General features: G+C 58.3%; 1 protein-coding gene and 1 long non-coding RNA gene across 3 annotated transcripts in view; one reads left to right on the forward strand and one right to left on the reverse strand.

Moving 5' to 3' along the window:
* The window catches only part of MCF2L (MCF.2 cell line derived transforming sequence like), a 133,103-nt gene extending 121,667 nt beyond the window's left edge, over positions 1–11,436 (reverse strand). Inside the window, exons 1-2 of one of the 2 annotated variants that reach the window (XM_040487031.1) lie at positions 11,374–11,436; positions 5,535–5,707 (exon numbers count right to left, since the gene is read on the reverse strand). In XM_040487031.1, the coding sequence (XP_040342965.1) occupies positions 5,535–5,703 (169 nt within the window). In that variant the 5' untranslated portion in view covers positions 5,704–5,707; positions 11,374–11,436. The remainder of the gene's footprint in view (positions 1–5,534; positions 5,708–11,373) is intronic. The other variant, XM_040487026.1, reaches the window with a different exon arrangement.
* Positions 11,437–12,090: 654 nt separating this feature from the next.
* On the forward strand, positions 12,091–14,583 carry LOC121037689 (uncharacterized). Its single transcript, XR_005793912.1, has 3 exons — positions 12,091–12,431; positions 13,037–13,479; positions 14,368–14,583. It is a non-coding gene; the product is annotated as an uncharacterized LOC121037689 (long non-coding RNA).
* The last annotated feature ends 2,591 nt before the right edge of the window (positions 14,584–17,174 follow it).

Consider the following 17,174-nt stretch of genomic DNA (forward strand, 5'->3'; position numbering starts at 1 on the left):
ACGTGCTTACTCACACACACACACACACACACACACACAAACACACACACAGACATATGCCAAAAACCGAAGAGGAGAAAGGCGATTCTGGGGGAAGGTGGGACAGGAGGAGCAGGTAGGGACAGACCCTAGACGGCTCTGGATGTGCGTCACTGGGCTCGGAAATGCACGGTTACCTTACACGGTTACAAAGCAGAGTGGAGGTGTGAGCGGCAATCACTACAAATGAAAGAGGGGATTTACTTACCTGCTTACTGGCACCACCCCGCGGAAATGACTCCCAGGGACTTCAGGACCTGGTGATTTGACTGTACGTCTCTCGTGGGGCAGGCCCCGCCCCACGGCCGAAAATCAAGCCCCCCTCCCCCCTCAGCCATCGTGATCCGAGTCCGGGATGGAGTGGCTTCTGCCGTTCACACCGGCTGCTGCTGTCACTGGAAAGTGGGACTGGGGCACAGGGTCAGGAAGACAGAGATCTGGGCCCCACGTGGTCCTGAAGTTGAACTGAGAGCATCAGAAGGAATCAGTGTGTTCCAGCTACGAGAGGGGAGAGGCTCTGGTCCATGCCAACCGTGGACGTGCTGTGGCACATGTGTGCACGGGGATCCCACCCTCTGCACTGCTTCCTGTGGCTGAGAGGCCAGCCCTGCCCTTTCTAGACCCTCCTCCCCTGAGGCCACGCGGCAGGCAGTATGTGTGCATTGTCCACGCAGCTCGTTAGCTTCTGCGGCTAAGAACTCAGGCGCACAAGCATGTGCGTGTGGCACACTTGAAGTGCAAAGGAGTGGCACGGCCGAGTGGCGGTGGGCAGCCCTGTGCCAGGAGCTCGTCACCGCTCCTATCTGCGAGGACACGCCCAGGATGCGGCAGCAGGCCCGGCGGACCCGGGGGGCCCCCAAGGCCCCAAAAGGGACAATTTGACCAATACGAACAACTGAACGTACATAGAATATCAAAGTTTCTTAGTTCTGTTAAAAACACGACACAGGCCCCAAACGGAGCAGGCGCTGGCCCGTCACCAAACGGACTTAATATCACAGCTCTGACTCCCCAGCCACGGAGTGTCCTGAGCAGCACCAGCCAGTCGGTGGCCTGTCGGCCGGACCCCTAAGTGATGACCCCGCAAGGGTCCCCCGCTTTTCTTCCAGAGTAAAGTTCCTCGTCCTCCTGCTTGTAAGCGAGGTCCTCGCCTTCTACACCTGGAGCCCCTTTCCTCCGTGGACGGGCCGCTGCCTGGGCACGCAGCCAGCGAGCAAAGCCGACAAGGTCTTTTAACCATACTTGGTTCAATTTTACTTTTTAAGGGTTTAAAGCGGTATTTTTACGCCCTCCCCACTTCCCTTGGGGAGATGCCAGCAACAAATGTACCATCCTACAAACCGGTAAACACGAGGGAAAGGACCGAGCATGTGCAGGGGGTGCCAGCTAACAAGGGCGAAGGGAGCGAGCAGACCAGGACACGGGAAGTCTGAAGAATCAGTGAATCCAAGCAACGCTCACGGCGACCGCCTCCATCCCCAGGACGGATGAGCAGACGTCACATACCTCTAGGAAGGGCCACTGCGACTCGTCTTTAATGAAAGTGCCCTCCAGGAGGTGGTTCAGGTTCTCAGGAGCTACGGTTTCAAAGAAAAATCCAGTACAAAGACACGTCAGTGCCTCTTTGAGGTGCCACAGCGTGGTGCGAGGGTGTCGGGGCAGGCCGGGGTGTGGGAGGGCCGCGGCCTCCAGGGCCGACACCGGGCAGAGCCACCAGGCCTGACCCTCAGCTCCAGGGGACGCCAGTCTGGCCACTCCAGGACCCCTGTCCCCACTTCCCATGGCTTTGTGCACACTCAGGCCTTTCTCCGAGGGCCACTGGCAAAGTGCCAGGAACGTTCTCCCAGGAGACATTTCCCTTCCAAACCGCAGGGTGAGCTCGGCCTGGCAGAAGGGGCACAGACCCAGGGAGACCAGGCAGGATGGTTCCTGCAGAAGCAGCCTGTGTGGGGGACACGTCCAGGAACAGGGGTCAGCGCAGGACAGGGCTGGGTCCTGACGCCTGCATGCGTCCAACCTCACGTCCTGCCTCAGGAAACCCTCTTCTCACAGAGATAACACAGCCTCTTGACACAGAAAGACAGAGGAAAACAGATTACCAACGGGTGATAAAAAAACACAGCTGCAAATCTCTGATCAAAAGTGCACGTGCTCTGTTTACAAAGTCGTCCTTGTGGTGCGATGTTTTGTAGCCGGGCTTCACTTAGGGCACAAGACATGGTGACTGTGTCCTCTGAGCGACCAGACAGCATCACCAAACTCCTAACACGTGACCTCGCTTTTCCCCAAACACTCACTGGCATAAATAATGACTGTTGGGAACAGCTTTGTTCATGAACCTTGGTGACAGTTTTTGATTGATTCCTTAGGTTAAACCCCTGCAGGTGGAACCTGCTGATTGAAACCAAACCATGTGAAGACTTTTATCCACACCTCGATTTGTTTTCAGTACAGCCTCCAGGGGTGGCGCTGGCCAGCTTCTCCGATTTTGTCCGCGAGGACACAGACTGAAGGCTCCTTCCCACCTATCCCAGGACGGCTGCTCAGGGCCTTCTCTGCCTGCCCCAAGGGGCTCTGTCCGTGGGGGCCCCCCGCGCCCCGCGGGCGGGGGGGGGCGCATACACGCAACCTCCTGCAGCCACTTCTTCCGGGCCTCTTGTCCACGTGGGTCAGGCGCTTCAGGACACATTCTCGCGGCCTCCACGCGGCCTAGCACTACTGGCCGCTTGACCTGGCCCATCCGCGGACCGCCCACCCTGCGGGCCGGTGCGGTAATTCCCAAATACCGCCAGGCCTCGCACACTGAAGATGAAAACAGTGGCACGGGGCATGGGGAAGGAAATACTCCCTGTCCTCACGCTGCCGTGTCTCGGAGGCAGGGGAACCTGCCCTGCCGGGGACAACACAGTCGTGCTCGGTCGGGGAGGCCCCACACCCCCAACACTGAGCGGCCGTGTCACAGAGCAGCGCTTTGCAGAACAGGTGGAACTTTTGTGGGTCTGGACAGGTGGGCAGGACGGACAGATGGGCAGGACTTTAGTCCGGACATGGGCAAGGCAACAGGGAGAAAGACCTCCTCCCCGACGGCCCTCGTCTGCGCTGGTTACGGCCCACAGACACACTTCCTCCAGAGCACTTTGGCCCCTGGATCACCATAATCGTACAGCACACTCCATCAAGCACAGAGGGAAACAGGAAAGCCACCAACTGTCTGCGGAAACACAACAAAATCACTCCTGTGCTGACGGACAGCAGGAGAGCGGCTGCTGGGGGTGGGCAGTGTGCGTGGGGAGGGGGCCTCTGCGGGAACACGGCGTGAACTCTGGGAGACAAACCACAGGACAGAGGACAGCGCCTGTGAGACCGCGCACAACGCCACCCGCGGTCACTAGTGGCCATTCTGCTCTCTGCGGAGCTGAGGCCCAGTGGCCACACCAGAAATCCTGGAGCTTCCTTCCTTCCCAGTACATTTTCCCGCAGCTGGGCCCCCGCCCCCCACGGGCCGCCCGCGCCACCCGCACAAGCCGGCGTCCTAAACGCACTAAGGCATCAGGTGAGCCGCGTGAAAGCATCGATATCCGAAGGGTTTTGCAACACATCAGCGACGCCACGATTCAACCTCATGTTGCAGGCGGTAACCGTCCGCTTCACGCCCACGTCAGCAACCGCACTTAGTTGTCTCTGCCCGGTACCTGTTCAGGTGTGGTATCATTAAAGACGCTACTAACCGATCAGGAGAGACAGAACTTTTTGAAAAGTAAACGCCGTGGCAACAACATTCCCAAACCGGGACAGCTCGCCCCTGCCAGTGGACCGGTCTCCCCGACGCGGGACCGCGGTGGCGACACGGAACCACTGGCCGTGACAAGTGCGTGCTCCTGCGCTTCAGACAAGGGCATTCAAACCAACACACAAACTCATGAACCCTTCACAGCCACGTGTTTCCCTACCCGACACACTGCTTGCTCGGTGCGGCCGTGAACAGTCCGGGCCAGTGCGCGACAGCCACGGTCCAGCCTCCAAGTCCACTCTGGAGCCTCAGCCCAGGACATGTGGTTACATTAGGAAGCGGTCAGCCTGTCACCCATATGCCCCGCTTCCTCCCCGCCCTTAGTCTCGGTCCCCAGCAGGGTCCCCAGAGCTGGGGGCACAACCACCACAGGAGTCTGAGCCATCACGGAGGCTCACTGCAGCCCCACTGAGCACGGAGAGCTAGATAACCTTCCAGCCGCGAAAGTCAGTGCTCATGTCTGCGCCCATAACTGTGCTCTTGCTCCAGGAGGGAGCCACCTCCACCCCAAGTGCCCTTCCAGGGGTGGACACACCTGCTGATAGCCAGCACCATCCCAAGTTCCCAGAGCCCGGGGCCACGCCATCTCTGGGAGACCGCCCTGGGGGTTCTGGCTGTGGCCTGTCACTCACCAACAGTCACCAACAAGGCAAGTGACAAAAATCAAGTTTCGAAACCTACTAAACAGAGATGCTGGCAAGGCCACCACCCGAGGATGCAAGTACCCACCAGCCAGGTTCAAATGGCCAACGGTGTTCACACACGCAATTGTCCGTCACTGGGGCTGTGGTTCAGGCCCACCGGGTCTGGGGTGTTTATGAGACCCTCCACCCCCACCCCGTCTGAAGGGAAATGCTCACGAGCTGCTCGCCTAGGGACGCCCGTGACACAGCTCCAGGGGGAGGCCGGGGATGCCTCCACTCAGAGGGCCATTTGTGGCGGAGCCCAGCTAGGGCAAGGCCGAGAAAGCTCCAGATGCAGAGCAAGGAGGAGTGTTCCCCACATTCCTAGAAGCCTGCCTGGCTCTAGTCCAGCCCCAGGTGGACACTCGCCATCCCTGTCATGTTGTCCCTTGGTGGTGGGTGCAGGGCTCTCCCCGTCCGGTGAAAACTACTTCGGAGTGGGACACGAAGGATTTCGGAGCGGGACAGGAAGGATCGGCAATGACTCCGTGCAGGTGACACTCAGAGTGGGGACAGCCTCTCTCTCCCGTTAAGACCCTGGCCAGGGGAGCGAGGGAGGGCCCCGGGCCTGGATGGGGGTCAGGCTGGGCGCTGAGGACAGTGGGGTCTCACCCCTTGGGTCCTGCTCAGCTGTCCTCCGGGCACCGGCCACGGATTGCTGACCAGCAGGAGCTCGACCCACCGATTCAAACCACGGATCACGTGTTTTTGAGAATTGAAGCAAAGCCTGGTGACGGTCTCCTTCAGGCGCAGGTGTTTCACTGCAGACCCGAATGAACTATTCCCCTCTCACCGGAGCCAACCTCGTCTTAAACCGCTCATCTGAAGAACTGCCAGGTGGCCCGGTGAGGACCATCCTGGGAGACTGCCTGCCAGCCGTGGGCAGGTGACAATAGGCGACAGCAGGCGACAGTGATCCAAAAGAAATCAACGTGCTCCCAGGACCACAGTAGCTACGAGGAGGACGTGTGAGTCCGATCACCAGCCCGAGCTTCCGGACAGAAATAAGGCGCAATCCCCACCTGTGGGTGTGTCTGACCCCCCGGGTTGGTCTTGAACAAGCCCGATGACGTCAGGGACATCGATCTGATGGTCACCTTCTTCCTCCTCAGCCTCATCGGATCGTCTCAGGGAGGAGCGATGGTCACGTGCAGCCCTCTGGCATGGGACACATCTCCAGCAGTCAAACATAAGTCTGCAGTGTGGAAACAGATTGTTAACACAAAAATGAGGTCACCCTGCCCAAAGACATTGGCGTTGTGTCTGCGAATAAAGCCCAAATAACCAGACGCAGCCTTCCGCGGCGCTTATTCAGAAACGGCCAGAGTGCGCCCACGAGGACACTCGTTCTCCAACTGCCTTCCATCGTGTCAACGCTCAGTTAGCAACCAGCCTGCTGTCCCAGTACTCAAGTGGAGTAAAGGTTGCATAAACAAAAATATCATTTACTTCTGCTGCTTAAGAAAAACAAAGGCCTAGATCTTTCCCCCTTGACATTTAGGCTCTTGTTTCAAGGATATAAAAATCCCTGGGTCCCCGGTTTCAAGGTCACTGTCTCATTCACCGAACTGGCAAACTTCAGAACCCTTGCTGGTTGCTTATTCAGATTACTTAAAAACACGTTAAATCCTCTGAGCAAAGAATGTCCTCTTGAGTTCCAGAACAAACATCAAGGTATTATCCCTCCAGTGAAAATTTGGCAAAGAAACTTCAGTCAAGTTTTTGGAAGCAGGGTTGAATTTAAAGAGACAGCTGGTAGCTGCATCTCAAACAGCACCGGAATCATGCATGGGGTGCAAGGGTCACCTCAGCAGGTCACTACCGACCGTGCTTTTCTGTGCCTGGTCTTTGAGCCTGTTTCCGGTTCGTTCTTATTTCCCTCTGTCGACTTCACACCCGCAGGGCCCCATCTTCAAGAGCACAAATGTAAATGACATAACTTAACAACCCTTACTTGTGGCTCCACGAACATCACCTCTGCTTCTGTCTCTGACTGAAGCCACGCCCCGGAGGCGGCTGCCGCAGGGCACAGGCACCGTGCCCTCGCTCCGGCCACCAGGTCACCAGCTGTCAGTCCTTCCCCCGAAGCCCCTGGTTGCCGGGGGCCGGCCCCGTCGATCCTGTCCTCCAGGCCCTCCCCGACGGCCCAGCTACCCGATGGCCAGTCTGCCCTTGGAGCCGCTCCCAGGCCTGACCGCCTCTTAGACCCCTGGGCAGCTCTGAAAGCCCACCACTGCCGGACGGCCCTGGGGAGGGGTTCCCACTTGCTGCCTACATAGGACCCTTGGCACAGAGCCTTGCGGGTCTTCGCAGGGAGGAAGGAGCTGCCACTGGACTGGGGGGTGGCGCTAGCCGGCAGACGCAGCCAGTTCCCAAGTGCATCGGGCACCAACAACTCCGCACCCCTGCCCGGGAAGGCACCCCGTTTCCTCCCTCTCTCCCTGCCCAAACACACAGCTCCAGCCGGCTTCCCTGCCTGTCCCACAAAACACACCCGTCCCTCATTTTTACAAACACTGCTGCTGGTTACCCGTACGCGTCCTGCACGTAACTTCTCTGGACATGTGCTTGGGTCCCTATGACGTTTTCTTTTTTTTTTTTTTTTCCAATGTTTATTTATTTATTTGGGACAGAGAGAGACAGAGCATGAATGGGGGAGGGGCAGAGAGAGAGGGAGACACAGAATCGGAAACAGGCTCCAGGCTCTGAGCCATCAGCCCAGAGCCCGACGCGGGGCTCGAACTCACGGACCGCGAGATCGTGACCTGGCTGAAGTCGGACGCTTAACCCACTGCGCCACCCAGGCGCCCCCCCTATGATGTTTTCTTAACCTCCTCACACAGGGCCAGGGTGAGGAGCTTTCACACCGAACGCCAGGGACGGCGAGCCCCTCTCCCTGGGCAGCAGCTGGGGCCTTCTGGATCCCACACCCACGTTTCCAAGACGATCACACCGTGTGCGGTGCTACAGGAAGGGCACACACGGCGGCCACAGTCACACTGAGGCTAAGGATTTCCGACTGCCTGAGTCTGGTGTTGATACTAAAAACAAGGAGGAATGATTTTCTGGGTTAAAACTAAACAACCTGTTTTTTCCTCTTTTCTTCCAAATTCTGCTCAGAGAATTTCAAACCAGCAGGCTGATTGTAATCTTAAACTTCCGGACTAGAAAGAAAAGGCCAGTGTGTGAGTCCACCTTTGTTCCAGTACTGCCAGGACCAGGAGAGCTCCTGTCGCCCAGCCCCTCCACACAGCCCTACCCTCCATCCAGCCCCTCCGTCCAGCCCTCCCTGCCCAGGCCCACCATCCGGTCTCTCCGTCCAGCCCTCCCCTCCACCCAGCCCTCCCCACCATCCAGCCCCTCCACCCAGCCCCTCTGTCCAGCCCTCCCTGCCGCAGTGCACAAGTGTCATCAGTCACTTGGTCTCAAGACATAAGCAAGATGACCCAAGAGCTGCTTTAATTAGTTTGTTCTCAAAAGCGTGCCGCCCACCCAACTTGGGCGAAGGACCGGTGAGGCTCCCCCGACCCCTGCTTCCTCTGCAAGGTCCCAGCCTCCCTCTCCCCCTGGTGGGTCAGCCTCCGGCCCAAGGACAGCTGGCACCAGGGGCCTGGGAGGTGGCCTCCCTCCTTCCCCCAGGACTGCACCTCTCCAGAAGCTCAGGACAGTGCCCCCAGTGTCCCCAGGCAGAGAGGGACAGGCAGGAGAGAGAGAGCCTTCTCCATCGCAGAGTTTCCCACAGCTAGTGTAGCCCCAAGGGCACAGAGAAACCCAGATGTCAGGCCTGTTCACTGTAACAACCTCCAGGCTGGCGTCCCCACTGAGCACCAAACCGTGTCGGGGCCCTTTGGCTGTCCTATCTGCCCCTGAAAAAGCCCCTATAAGCAGCTCGAACCCGGACAGACAATGGCACCCGTGTCTGGTTCTGTCCCTCTTTGGAGTCCAGGTGTCCCCCACACAGCACCCAAGGGACCCGGGGGCTGGGTGATGGGGACGTGGCCAAGCACAGCATAAGACCCAAGCCAACCAGCTTCGCCGGCTTTTCCCTTGGCTTGGCCTCCTCCCTGCGCACTCGCTCCTGCATCAGGCAGCCCCTGCCCTCACAGAGTTCCCCGGGGGAGCCGGCCTGTGTACACGGGTTCCAGGCATCAGACGTGCCACCACCCTGGCTCAGTGGCGCTCACGCTCTGTGACGTCACCGGGTGGGGTGGCACGAGGGAGGCGCCCGGGCCACCACACACTCTCACTGAACAGACAGCTGCACCAGGACGGGAAATCAGACTCTGCGTCCCCGCTGCTTCTCACTGGAGCTGGAACACTAGAGAAGCGCATTTGGAGAGGAGCGTCACCACTGGCTTTGTCACTGGCCCTCGCAACAATCGCGTTATCGGTTACAAATCGTCATACTCAAAAAGTGGTGTTATCATTCATGAAAAAAAGAAGACGGTTCTAGGAGAGAGAAGGTGAGGGGGGGGTCGTCACCTCTCACCTCCTCCCCTGCCCGACCCCAAAGTTGACGTGTCCTCGTTTCCTGGTAACCCTGGAGTGTCAGACATCCTACTGTGGACTCAAAGTTCTGGAAGTTTCACTCGAGGAAGCCAGGAGGCCAGGAGGGTTATGTCCCATCTCAAAGAGGAAAATACCATAGGCAAGCTATGCCCACCCGGAGCCCACTGAGACTCTACGGGCAACTGGGTGCCCCCTCCCCAGCCTCTATCAGCGGCCACCCCGAGCCGACTGCACTCCCAGACTCTGCCTTCCTGTGCGGGCGCCCAGCCCAAAGCCGCTTCTGCAGGTGTTCTGGTGAAGACCGACCCCCATCTTCTGCCCTCTGTCAAGGACGGGGGCCTCTGAGCATCACGGGGGCTGCTTCAGAGGTGGCTCCGGGCCCAGTGTCACCTGTGCCCGCGTGTCTGCAGCCCAGAGTCCCCACCTGCCAGGAAACAGCTTCACCGATGTTCTCACAAGCAAATACGAGAGGAGAAATGCACTGAACGCTTGTAACAACTTCTGCATCAACTGATGCAGGCCACGTGCCTGGGTGTCTGTCGGTAACATTCCAGGCCACCTGTGTGTCACACAGACACTGCAGGGGCCTCTGGCTCAACTGCAGGGATCCCCCCACGTCACAGAAGTCAGAGACCTCTCCTTCTGCCGTGGCCGTGTCCTCATTCCGCTCGCCAAGATGCCACTTTCCCAGAGAAAAGTCGAGGTTTTAGCTAAAGACCGCACCACGGAGCCGGACGCTCAGAAAGAGAGAGAATCACCAGCAAGCTGCAGCAGTAAGGATGGGAGGGGGGAGAAGCAGGTGCAGGGGAGGGACTCTGCTGGAGGCCGAGGTGGGTTTCTGGCTACATTCAGTCCTTCCGCCTGTTAGATGTTCTCGCCCATTCTGCGGCTCCATCGCTTCTGCCCCTGAATTATGGCCTCCTTCTAACCGTTCCTGCAAGTTTTTCCTTAAGAAAGCCTTGCCTCTACCGTGCTCTAAAAAAGACTCACCCTGGAAATTGGGGACATGCAACTCGGAGCCCCGAGCCCGAAGCCTCCGGGGCACAAGCCCACCCCGTGGGCTGTGGGCCCCTGCTTTCCAGCAGCTCTGTGCACAAACCACTTCTTCGCATAATTGTGTGAGGCAGCGAGGCGACACTCCCATTTCACAGAAGGCAAAACTGATGCAGACACAGGCACGCAGAGGCACCACAACCCGGGAGTGGCAGCCAGGCCCAGACTGTGGTGTCAGGGCCCGGGAGGGCACAGCCAGCCCACGGGGTGGGACGAGGCGGGCAGGTCCGGAAACTCTATGGGAGTCCTGAGATAGAGCCGACTCACCCCAGAGAGCACCGTCCTCCCCACCCACCCAGGTCCACGGCAGGAGTGTCCCCTGTCCCCACCTCACAGGGTGTTTTTCCCACCTGCTACAGCTGACCCGAGGAGGCTGGGGCAGAACGCAGCTCTCAGAACCAGCTTTGGGCCAGTCACCCCATGGATTTGCAGGGCACAAGGCCCTCCAATGTACAGGCTCCTTCCTAGGCCCCCCCCCAACCCACCCCCGCCCGCCTACCTGCCAGGTGGGGTCCTCCGCCTGCCCAGGACTCCAGGACTCGGGCACCAGTGGCCCCTGGGGATGCACTTCTATTTTGGTGGCGCCCCTGCAGCTCCCCTGGACACACATCCTGGGGCGTCTCACAGCATCCCCTGCACATCCTCCTGGGCCTGCTCCCGGTGCCTTGACCCCTTCCTGGTCCAGGGGCTGCCCCTGGATGGGATGTTTCCAGCAAGGATAGGAGCTGTGCTTGCTGGGGACAGAAGTCTGCTCCTCCCCCAGCTCACTCTTATTCAAGTGTGGTGCTGCCCAGAGAAGCCAGACTTCCTTTAAAAAGTGGTAGAACGGCCTTTGAAGTCGGAGGACAAAAGCCTTGTTATTTTGAGTCTGAGAGTCTTCTCTTGAGTCGCGCTTTTGAAAAGCTCAGCGACTAGAGGGGGGCCGCTGGGCCACCGCCTTTCCCGTTGCCGGCTTCAGGCGACCAGGTTCCGAAAGATGCACGTGGGTGGACCCCTCCTGTGCCCCCATGCCCACCTGCCCCTCACCTGTCCCCACACCTGTCCTGACACCCGACCAATCAGCGGACGCGTTTCGGAAGAGCCCAGGATGTGGCTCTTCAAGGTGAGGGGGGGGGCATGGGTGACACCTGTCGCGTCCGACAGGACCCCGTCACGATGGGGAGGGGCGTCTGTGTCCTTGGAGCCCGCTGCCCTCCAACCTGTGACAGCTGGGACTCCGGTCGGGTCCCCCACGTGGGACGGCCCCTCCGCGTCCCCCCCCCCCCCCCCGCCCCTTCCGCCGTCCCTGCCCCCGCGCACCTGCCGGGCCTGGACCGTCCTCACGCGTCCTCGGACTCCGCCACAGGTGCGGCTCTAGGCCCGACCGCGGGGGGAAGGGTGGCGGAGGGGGAGGGGTGCTGGGGAGGAGGGCGCACAAGGGGGGCGGAGAAAGGTGGGGGCGGGGCCGTGGTGGAGGGCGGAGGGGGAGGGTGAAGGCCGCGGGAAGAGCGGAGGGAGAGGAGGGGCTCCAGGCTGGGGGCGGGAGAGGAGAGAGAGGGGTAAAGGTCTGGGGCAGGGGCGGCCGCGGAGGCGGAGGGGGGCGGCAGGAGGGGAAGGAGATGCCCCAGCCCGCCCTTCCCTCCCTCGCGTGTCAGGGGGCCGGGGTCGTGCCCCTCCGCCCAGGGTCGCCCCGGACCGGGTTCACATCGCACACCCAAAGGGGACACGGGCCGGGCTTGGAGTTCTGCCCTGGGGCTGACCCCGGCCTGACCCCAGTTCCCCGGGGTCTCACCCTGCCTCGGGGGACCTGCGCAGAGCCACCCGGAAGGAGCTGTGCGTCTGCTCGGAAGCCCTGGACCGGGCTCGGATCCCCCAGCTCCCCACGACCTTGTCAGGAGAAGGGGGCGGGTGGCCGGCCGGGTGCTGGGTCGCCACAAAGCCTGCTGTGGTGCACCAGGCCAGCTGTGTGTTGGGGGGAGGCTCCTGGGGGAAGGGGTGCCTGGGGCAGGACGGGGGTCAGAACCAGACCGCACTGTTGGAAACACCGCAGCTGCCTGTTCTCACGACCCAGGTCACCTGTGGGCAGGGGCTCCCTGCACCCCTCCGTATTTATGTCCCGGGAGGGCAGCCCAGAGAGCCAAGGTGGCAGGGCCCCCGTGTCCCTCAGGCTGGCTTGAGTACCCAGCCTTGCAACCCCTGTTTCCAGGGAGAGGAACTAAACCTTTTATTCTTGTGATTTCCCAGGTTCAGGGAGGGGAGCCTCTGGAGTAGAGCTGGAATGTGAACGTGGTGCAGCATCCAGAACATCCTAAGTGTTGACCCGCACGGAAGCTTCATCTTGGTTGAGCCTTTAAAGCGCCTGCATGGAGTGGGTAAAGGTGGGTGGCTTGTTGAAATCAAACAACGGGCTTCTGCCAATAGGAAAATAAATGTAAACCCAAGGCAGCTCTAAGCCCAGGACACCTAAGCCCCACGAAGGGGACGGTGACCCTGACCTGGAGGAGGGTGCCTGGCGCTGACCCTGCAGGAGGACTTTCCTCCCCCGGGTGTGGCTCTGTACGTCACCTGTGGGAGATCTGTATGCACCCAGTGGGCACCCTGGTGGCCAGGGCACGGGCTGGGGCAGCTCTGCGGAGGGTCCAGGCTCTGGCGGCCTGGAACGCGGGACCCGCGGGTGCCACGCTCTCCTGGGAGGTCCTGGGGCAGGCGGTGGGCACAGCGCGGGATGGGTCCCTGAGTGCGTGGACAGAGAAGGCAGGCTTCGCCAGGAAGGGGGCAGGCTGGCTCAGGAAGGAGCAGGTGGCTTGAGGGGGACAGGAAATCAGAGGAAGGAGAAACCCCTCTGCCTGACAGAGGGTTGGTGGCCGGCAGCGGCCCCAAGACCCAGACAGGTTCCTCTTCTTGGAGGGGCCCCAGTGAGGCCGGGGGGCTCCAGTGTGGTGCGCTTTGCCTGTGTCTTTGAGACCAGTGCCCTGGTCCCCAGGACAGCATCAAAGGCCCTCGGGTAAGAGATGCTCTCAGGAGGCTGCAGGAAATACCACGGCCAAAGCGAGGTGGCGCAGGAGGGCGGCTCTGCAGGATGTGCAAACAGCGCCGCTGGTGGAGAAGACCAGGGTAGATGGCTGGGACCCGTGCTCTGACCCCGGTGAGAATGTGCGGCCTGCAGGCTCCAATCCCAGGGGCCAGCCAGGCCTGGGTTCCGAACCCGAGTGCGGCTGCCACAGGCAGGATTCCCGCCCAGGATCCGGGACCCGCAGCTCAGTCACCCACACCTGCGCGGCCACGGAACCTGCAGCCCAGAACATTGTTCCTTCTCCACGAAAGCTTTCTGCTTTGGTGCAGGGTCACCGACACGGTGGATGTACAGAGGACAGAATGAGACGTCTGTGCTGCTTGGAAAACGTGAGGGCTGATTCCAAAGCTGAGGTAATTCGAGAGGAAATGAATTCCCCCAAGTGCAAAGCTGGCCCGAGCAGCACCCTGCTGGCATCCTGCTCATTATGGCGCCACGAGCCCTTTGTGCGACTTTGTGGCTCTCACAGCCCCCCAGGCCCATGGTGAGGCCCGTGGTGAGACACGAGGAAGTTACCACCACAAATGGGGCTCTAGGGGTGCACAGCTGAGCAGAAATACGAGGGAGAATTCGCAGGTAGCATCATCTGCTTACCGTGAAGGAATCAGTATGAGAGGGGAGACTGCAGGGGAGAGGCTGGGCTTCTCCCTGCCAGCCGGCCCTCGGTCCCCAGCGCACGAGCACATTCCCTCAGCACACAACCCCAGCACACACTCCCGGTGCACGAGACACGCTCCCAGCACACGAGCACAGGCCTCCAACATGGGAGCACACACCCCCAGCACACAACCCCAGCACACACTCTGAGCGCACAAGCACAGGCCCCCAGCACACGAGCATAGGCCTCCAGCATGTGAGCACATGCTCCCAGCACACAACCCCAGTGCACACTCCCAGCACACGCCCCAGGCCTCAGCTCCAGTGGGTTCTGAGGTTGGTTCCGACAGGTGTGAGTTGAAGTCTGCCTGCAGGTTCCAAATCAGTTGTTGAGATTTCTGCCCGCACCCGTGAGGCTGTGACAGTGGCATATGTGCCCTCCCCTTGGAGTCCTACAGAGCTGTCCCCGTCGGTCACTGTGCCCGGTGGCCAGCCTAGGGAGGCCCCTCTGCCTTCCAGATGGTCCCCGTTTCTCCTTGTGTTTGAAACTACCATTTAAGATTAAATCCTTTACGTAAATGTACTGCTCTTGCAAAAAAGTCTCTGCGCCCCTGCCTGATCATCCTTTCTGCTGTCCTGCCCAGGTAGTACTTACCATCGTGGGATGGCCCACAAACGCTGACAGCGGTAGCAGGGTCTCAGTGTGACATGCGGGACGTCACCCGTCAGTATTTTAGCCTCTGTTTGCCCTCCCAGGACATAGACACTTCTTACTCCACTGGCTTATAAAGATTGAGGAAGTGTAATCATTTACAAACAAAACAAAGTCTAAGCTAATTAAAACATTTATTTTGAGGGGCACCTGGGTGGCTCAGTCAGTTTAGTGTCTGACTTTTTATCTCAGTTCAGGTCATGATCTCACAGTTCATGAGATCAAGCCCCACGTTGGGCTTTGTGCTGACAGCTTGGAGCCTGCTTGGGATTCTCTCTCTCCTTCTCTCTCTGCCCCTCCCCCCTTGTGCTCCCTCTCTCTCACTCAAAATAAATATTTTTTAAAAACATTTATTTTGATAGTTAAGTCATATTTTGAGACTTTCTAGTAGGTCTTCAAAAATTCTAAAGACACTGGGGTGCCTGGGTGGCTCAGTCAGTTAAGCGTTCGACTTTGGCTCAGGTCATGATCTCACGGTCTGTGGGTTTGAGCCCCACGTCAGGCTGTGTGCCGACAGCTCGGAGCCTGGAGGCTGCTTGGGATTCTGTCTCCTCCTCTCTCTGCCCCTCCCCTGCTCATGCTCTGTCTCTCTCTGTTTCTCAATAATAAACATTAAAAAATTAAAAGATAAAATTCTAAAGATACTAAAACTATCTGAGATTCTCAAGAGGATCTGTTCATCCTTCATGATCTCAAAACCCTTTCTCTCTCTTTGAATCTTGTAAAAACCAAGTGAATAAGAACATTGATGTGGATTTTTTTCATATTATGATTTTGTGCAAGGAGTTTTAAAGGCTAATATACTCTTCATAAGCAAGGCACCAAGGAATCCGTATTTCTTATTAAAGTTTAAACAAATAAATTAGGGGGCACCTGGGTGGTTCGGTAGGTTAAGCGTCTGAGTCTCGGTTTTGGCTCAGGTCATGATCTCAGTTTGTGAGTTCGAGCCCCACATCAGGCTCTGTGCTGGAAGCATAGAATCTGTTTGAGATTTCTCTCCCACCTCTCTCTGTCCCTCCCTGGATTTCTCTTTCTAAAAAAAAATAAATAAATAAACATTAAAAAACAATAAATTAGGACAGCCCCTGTCAGTGGGCCCCGAGGGTGCCAGGCACAGCAGCACTGTGGTTTCCGGATGTTGTGATTTCTAGTGTCTTGCTGATGGGTCTGCAAAGAAAATGCTGTAAGGAGACACGATAGGTCGCCTCCAGTAATGTGCTGTGGGGCCTTAAGTGTAAATTTCTCTGGACGTTGAGCAGCAAGTATTTACTCCAGATTGGCTGGTTTTAGCCATGACACCTGTCCACTAACTATGGGGTTGGTGTCTTCAGTGTCTGAGAAATTCTTCATCTGGTTAATAGTTGACAGGTTCTCGGATTAGGACAAGTGAATGCATCTCGGTGATAAGTTAGACATTTGCTATTTCAATGTTCCTGAATTATTCCAATGAGTCCTGAAATCATAAAAATGTACAAAATGTACAAAGGTGAGTATTTTCCCTAGGGGAATTAATATATTAAGTTTTAGGGGTGCCTGGGTGGCTCAGTAGGTTAAGCATCAGACTTTGGCTCAGGTCATGATCTTGGGTTCGTGAGTTTGAGCCCTGCGTCGGGCTCTGTGCTGACAGCTCAGGGCCTGGAGCCTGCTTCGGATCCTTTGTCTCCTTCTTTCTCTGCCCCGCCCCCCCTCACGCTCTCTCTCTCGAAAATAAACATTAAAAAAAATGCTAGTGGTATCCCCTTAATGCAGGAAAGAAATTGAGAAAGTATATGTTCTCAAGACTTTCCCATGAAAGAGGGTGTTGTTAAGCTAGGATAGGACCAGGTGATGTGCACGGTTGTGTTCACGTGGGCACAGGTGAGTGGGTTTGCCGTTACACCTTCGAGCTTCAAGCCAGGCAAGTGTACTCATCAGCCGCCAGGGGTAGCGTGGCCCCAGGTTCTGGCCACCTGAGACAGGTGTGAAAACCGGACAACCAACAACAGGCACCGGAGGCCCCGGGCCCCAGAATCACTGGAGGCATTTACTTCCTGTTGTGTTTCCTAGAGTCTGGTGTTGGCCACTAGCGTTTGGTTGGTGATTGTGACCGACACCCGCTCAGCGTGTGATACACTTGCTGTGTGGTGCTTGTGGTGCACAAGGCCGGGAAAAGCCCCAAATTTAGAATTGCACACGGTGGAACCCTAGGCCTGACCTAGTTCCTCCCAGGGGCTTAGGGAGGCCCGTGAGGTGGCAACCCCAGAACCGAGCATCCCCAACCTTAGGGCTCTATCCTTGCCGCCCTAATTGGGACAGAATCCCAGGATCTGGGGCCTGGAGTCAGGTTTTGTGGGTCTGAGGCCAGTCCTCAGACAAGGAACTGGAGGGGGGGCAGTGGCCATTGGGCAGTGTGGGGGCAAACGGCCCCAGAGGAGGAAGGGGCAGCGCTGGGACCCGAGTGGGTGGGGAGCCGGATGCACAAAATCAGCCCGCAGCCCATCCCGGCCTAGCTGGGTGTGAGCGGAGGGCGCAGGGGCCTGAGGGCGCGGGATGAGTGCAGGTGCAGGCAGGATGGTGCGAGGGCAGGACGGTGCGAGGGCAGCCGGCGATCCCGCGATCGGTGAATGCAGGCGCTGCCCCCCATTTCTGGGAGGACACCCCACCTTCAGCCCAGACACACACTCAAGTTGAGAGGTTCACCCTGCAGCTTCTGTCCCCAGACATTTAAGCCCAACTGCTGCTTTTTTTATTAATAAAGAA

Source organism: Herpailurus yagouaroundi, unplaced genomic scaffold, assembly GCF_014898765.1.
Source record: "Herpailurus yagouaroundi ecotype Mexico unplaced genomic scaffold, PumYag 164, whole genome shotgun sequence".
NCBI classification, from domain to species: Eukaryota; Metazoa; Chordata; class Mammalia; order Carnivora; family Felidae; genus Herpailurus; species Herpailurus yagouaroundi.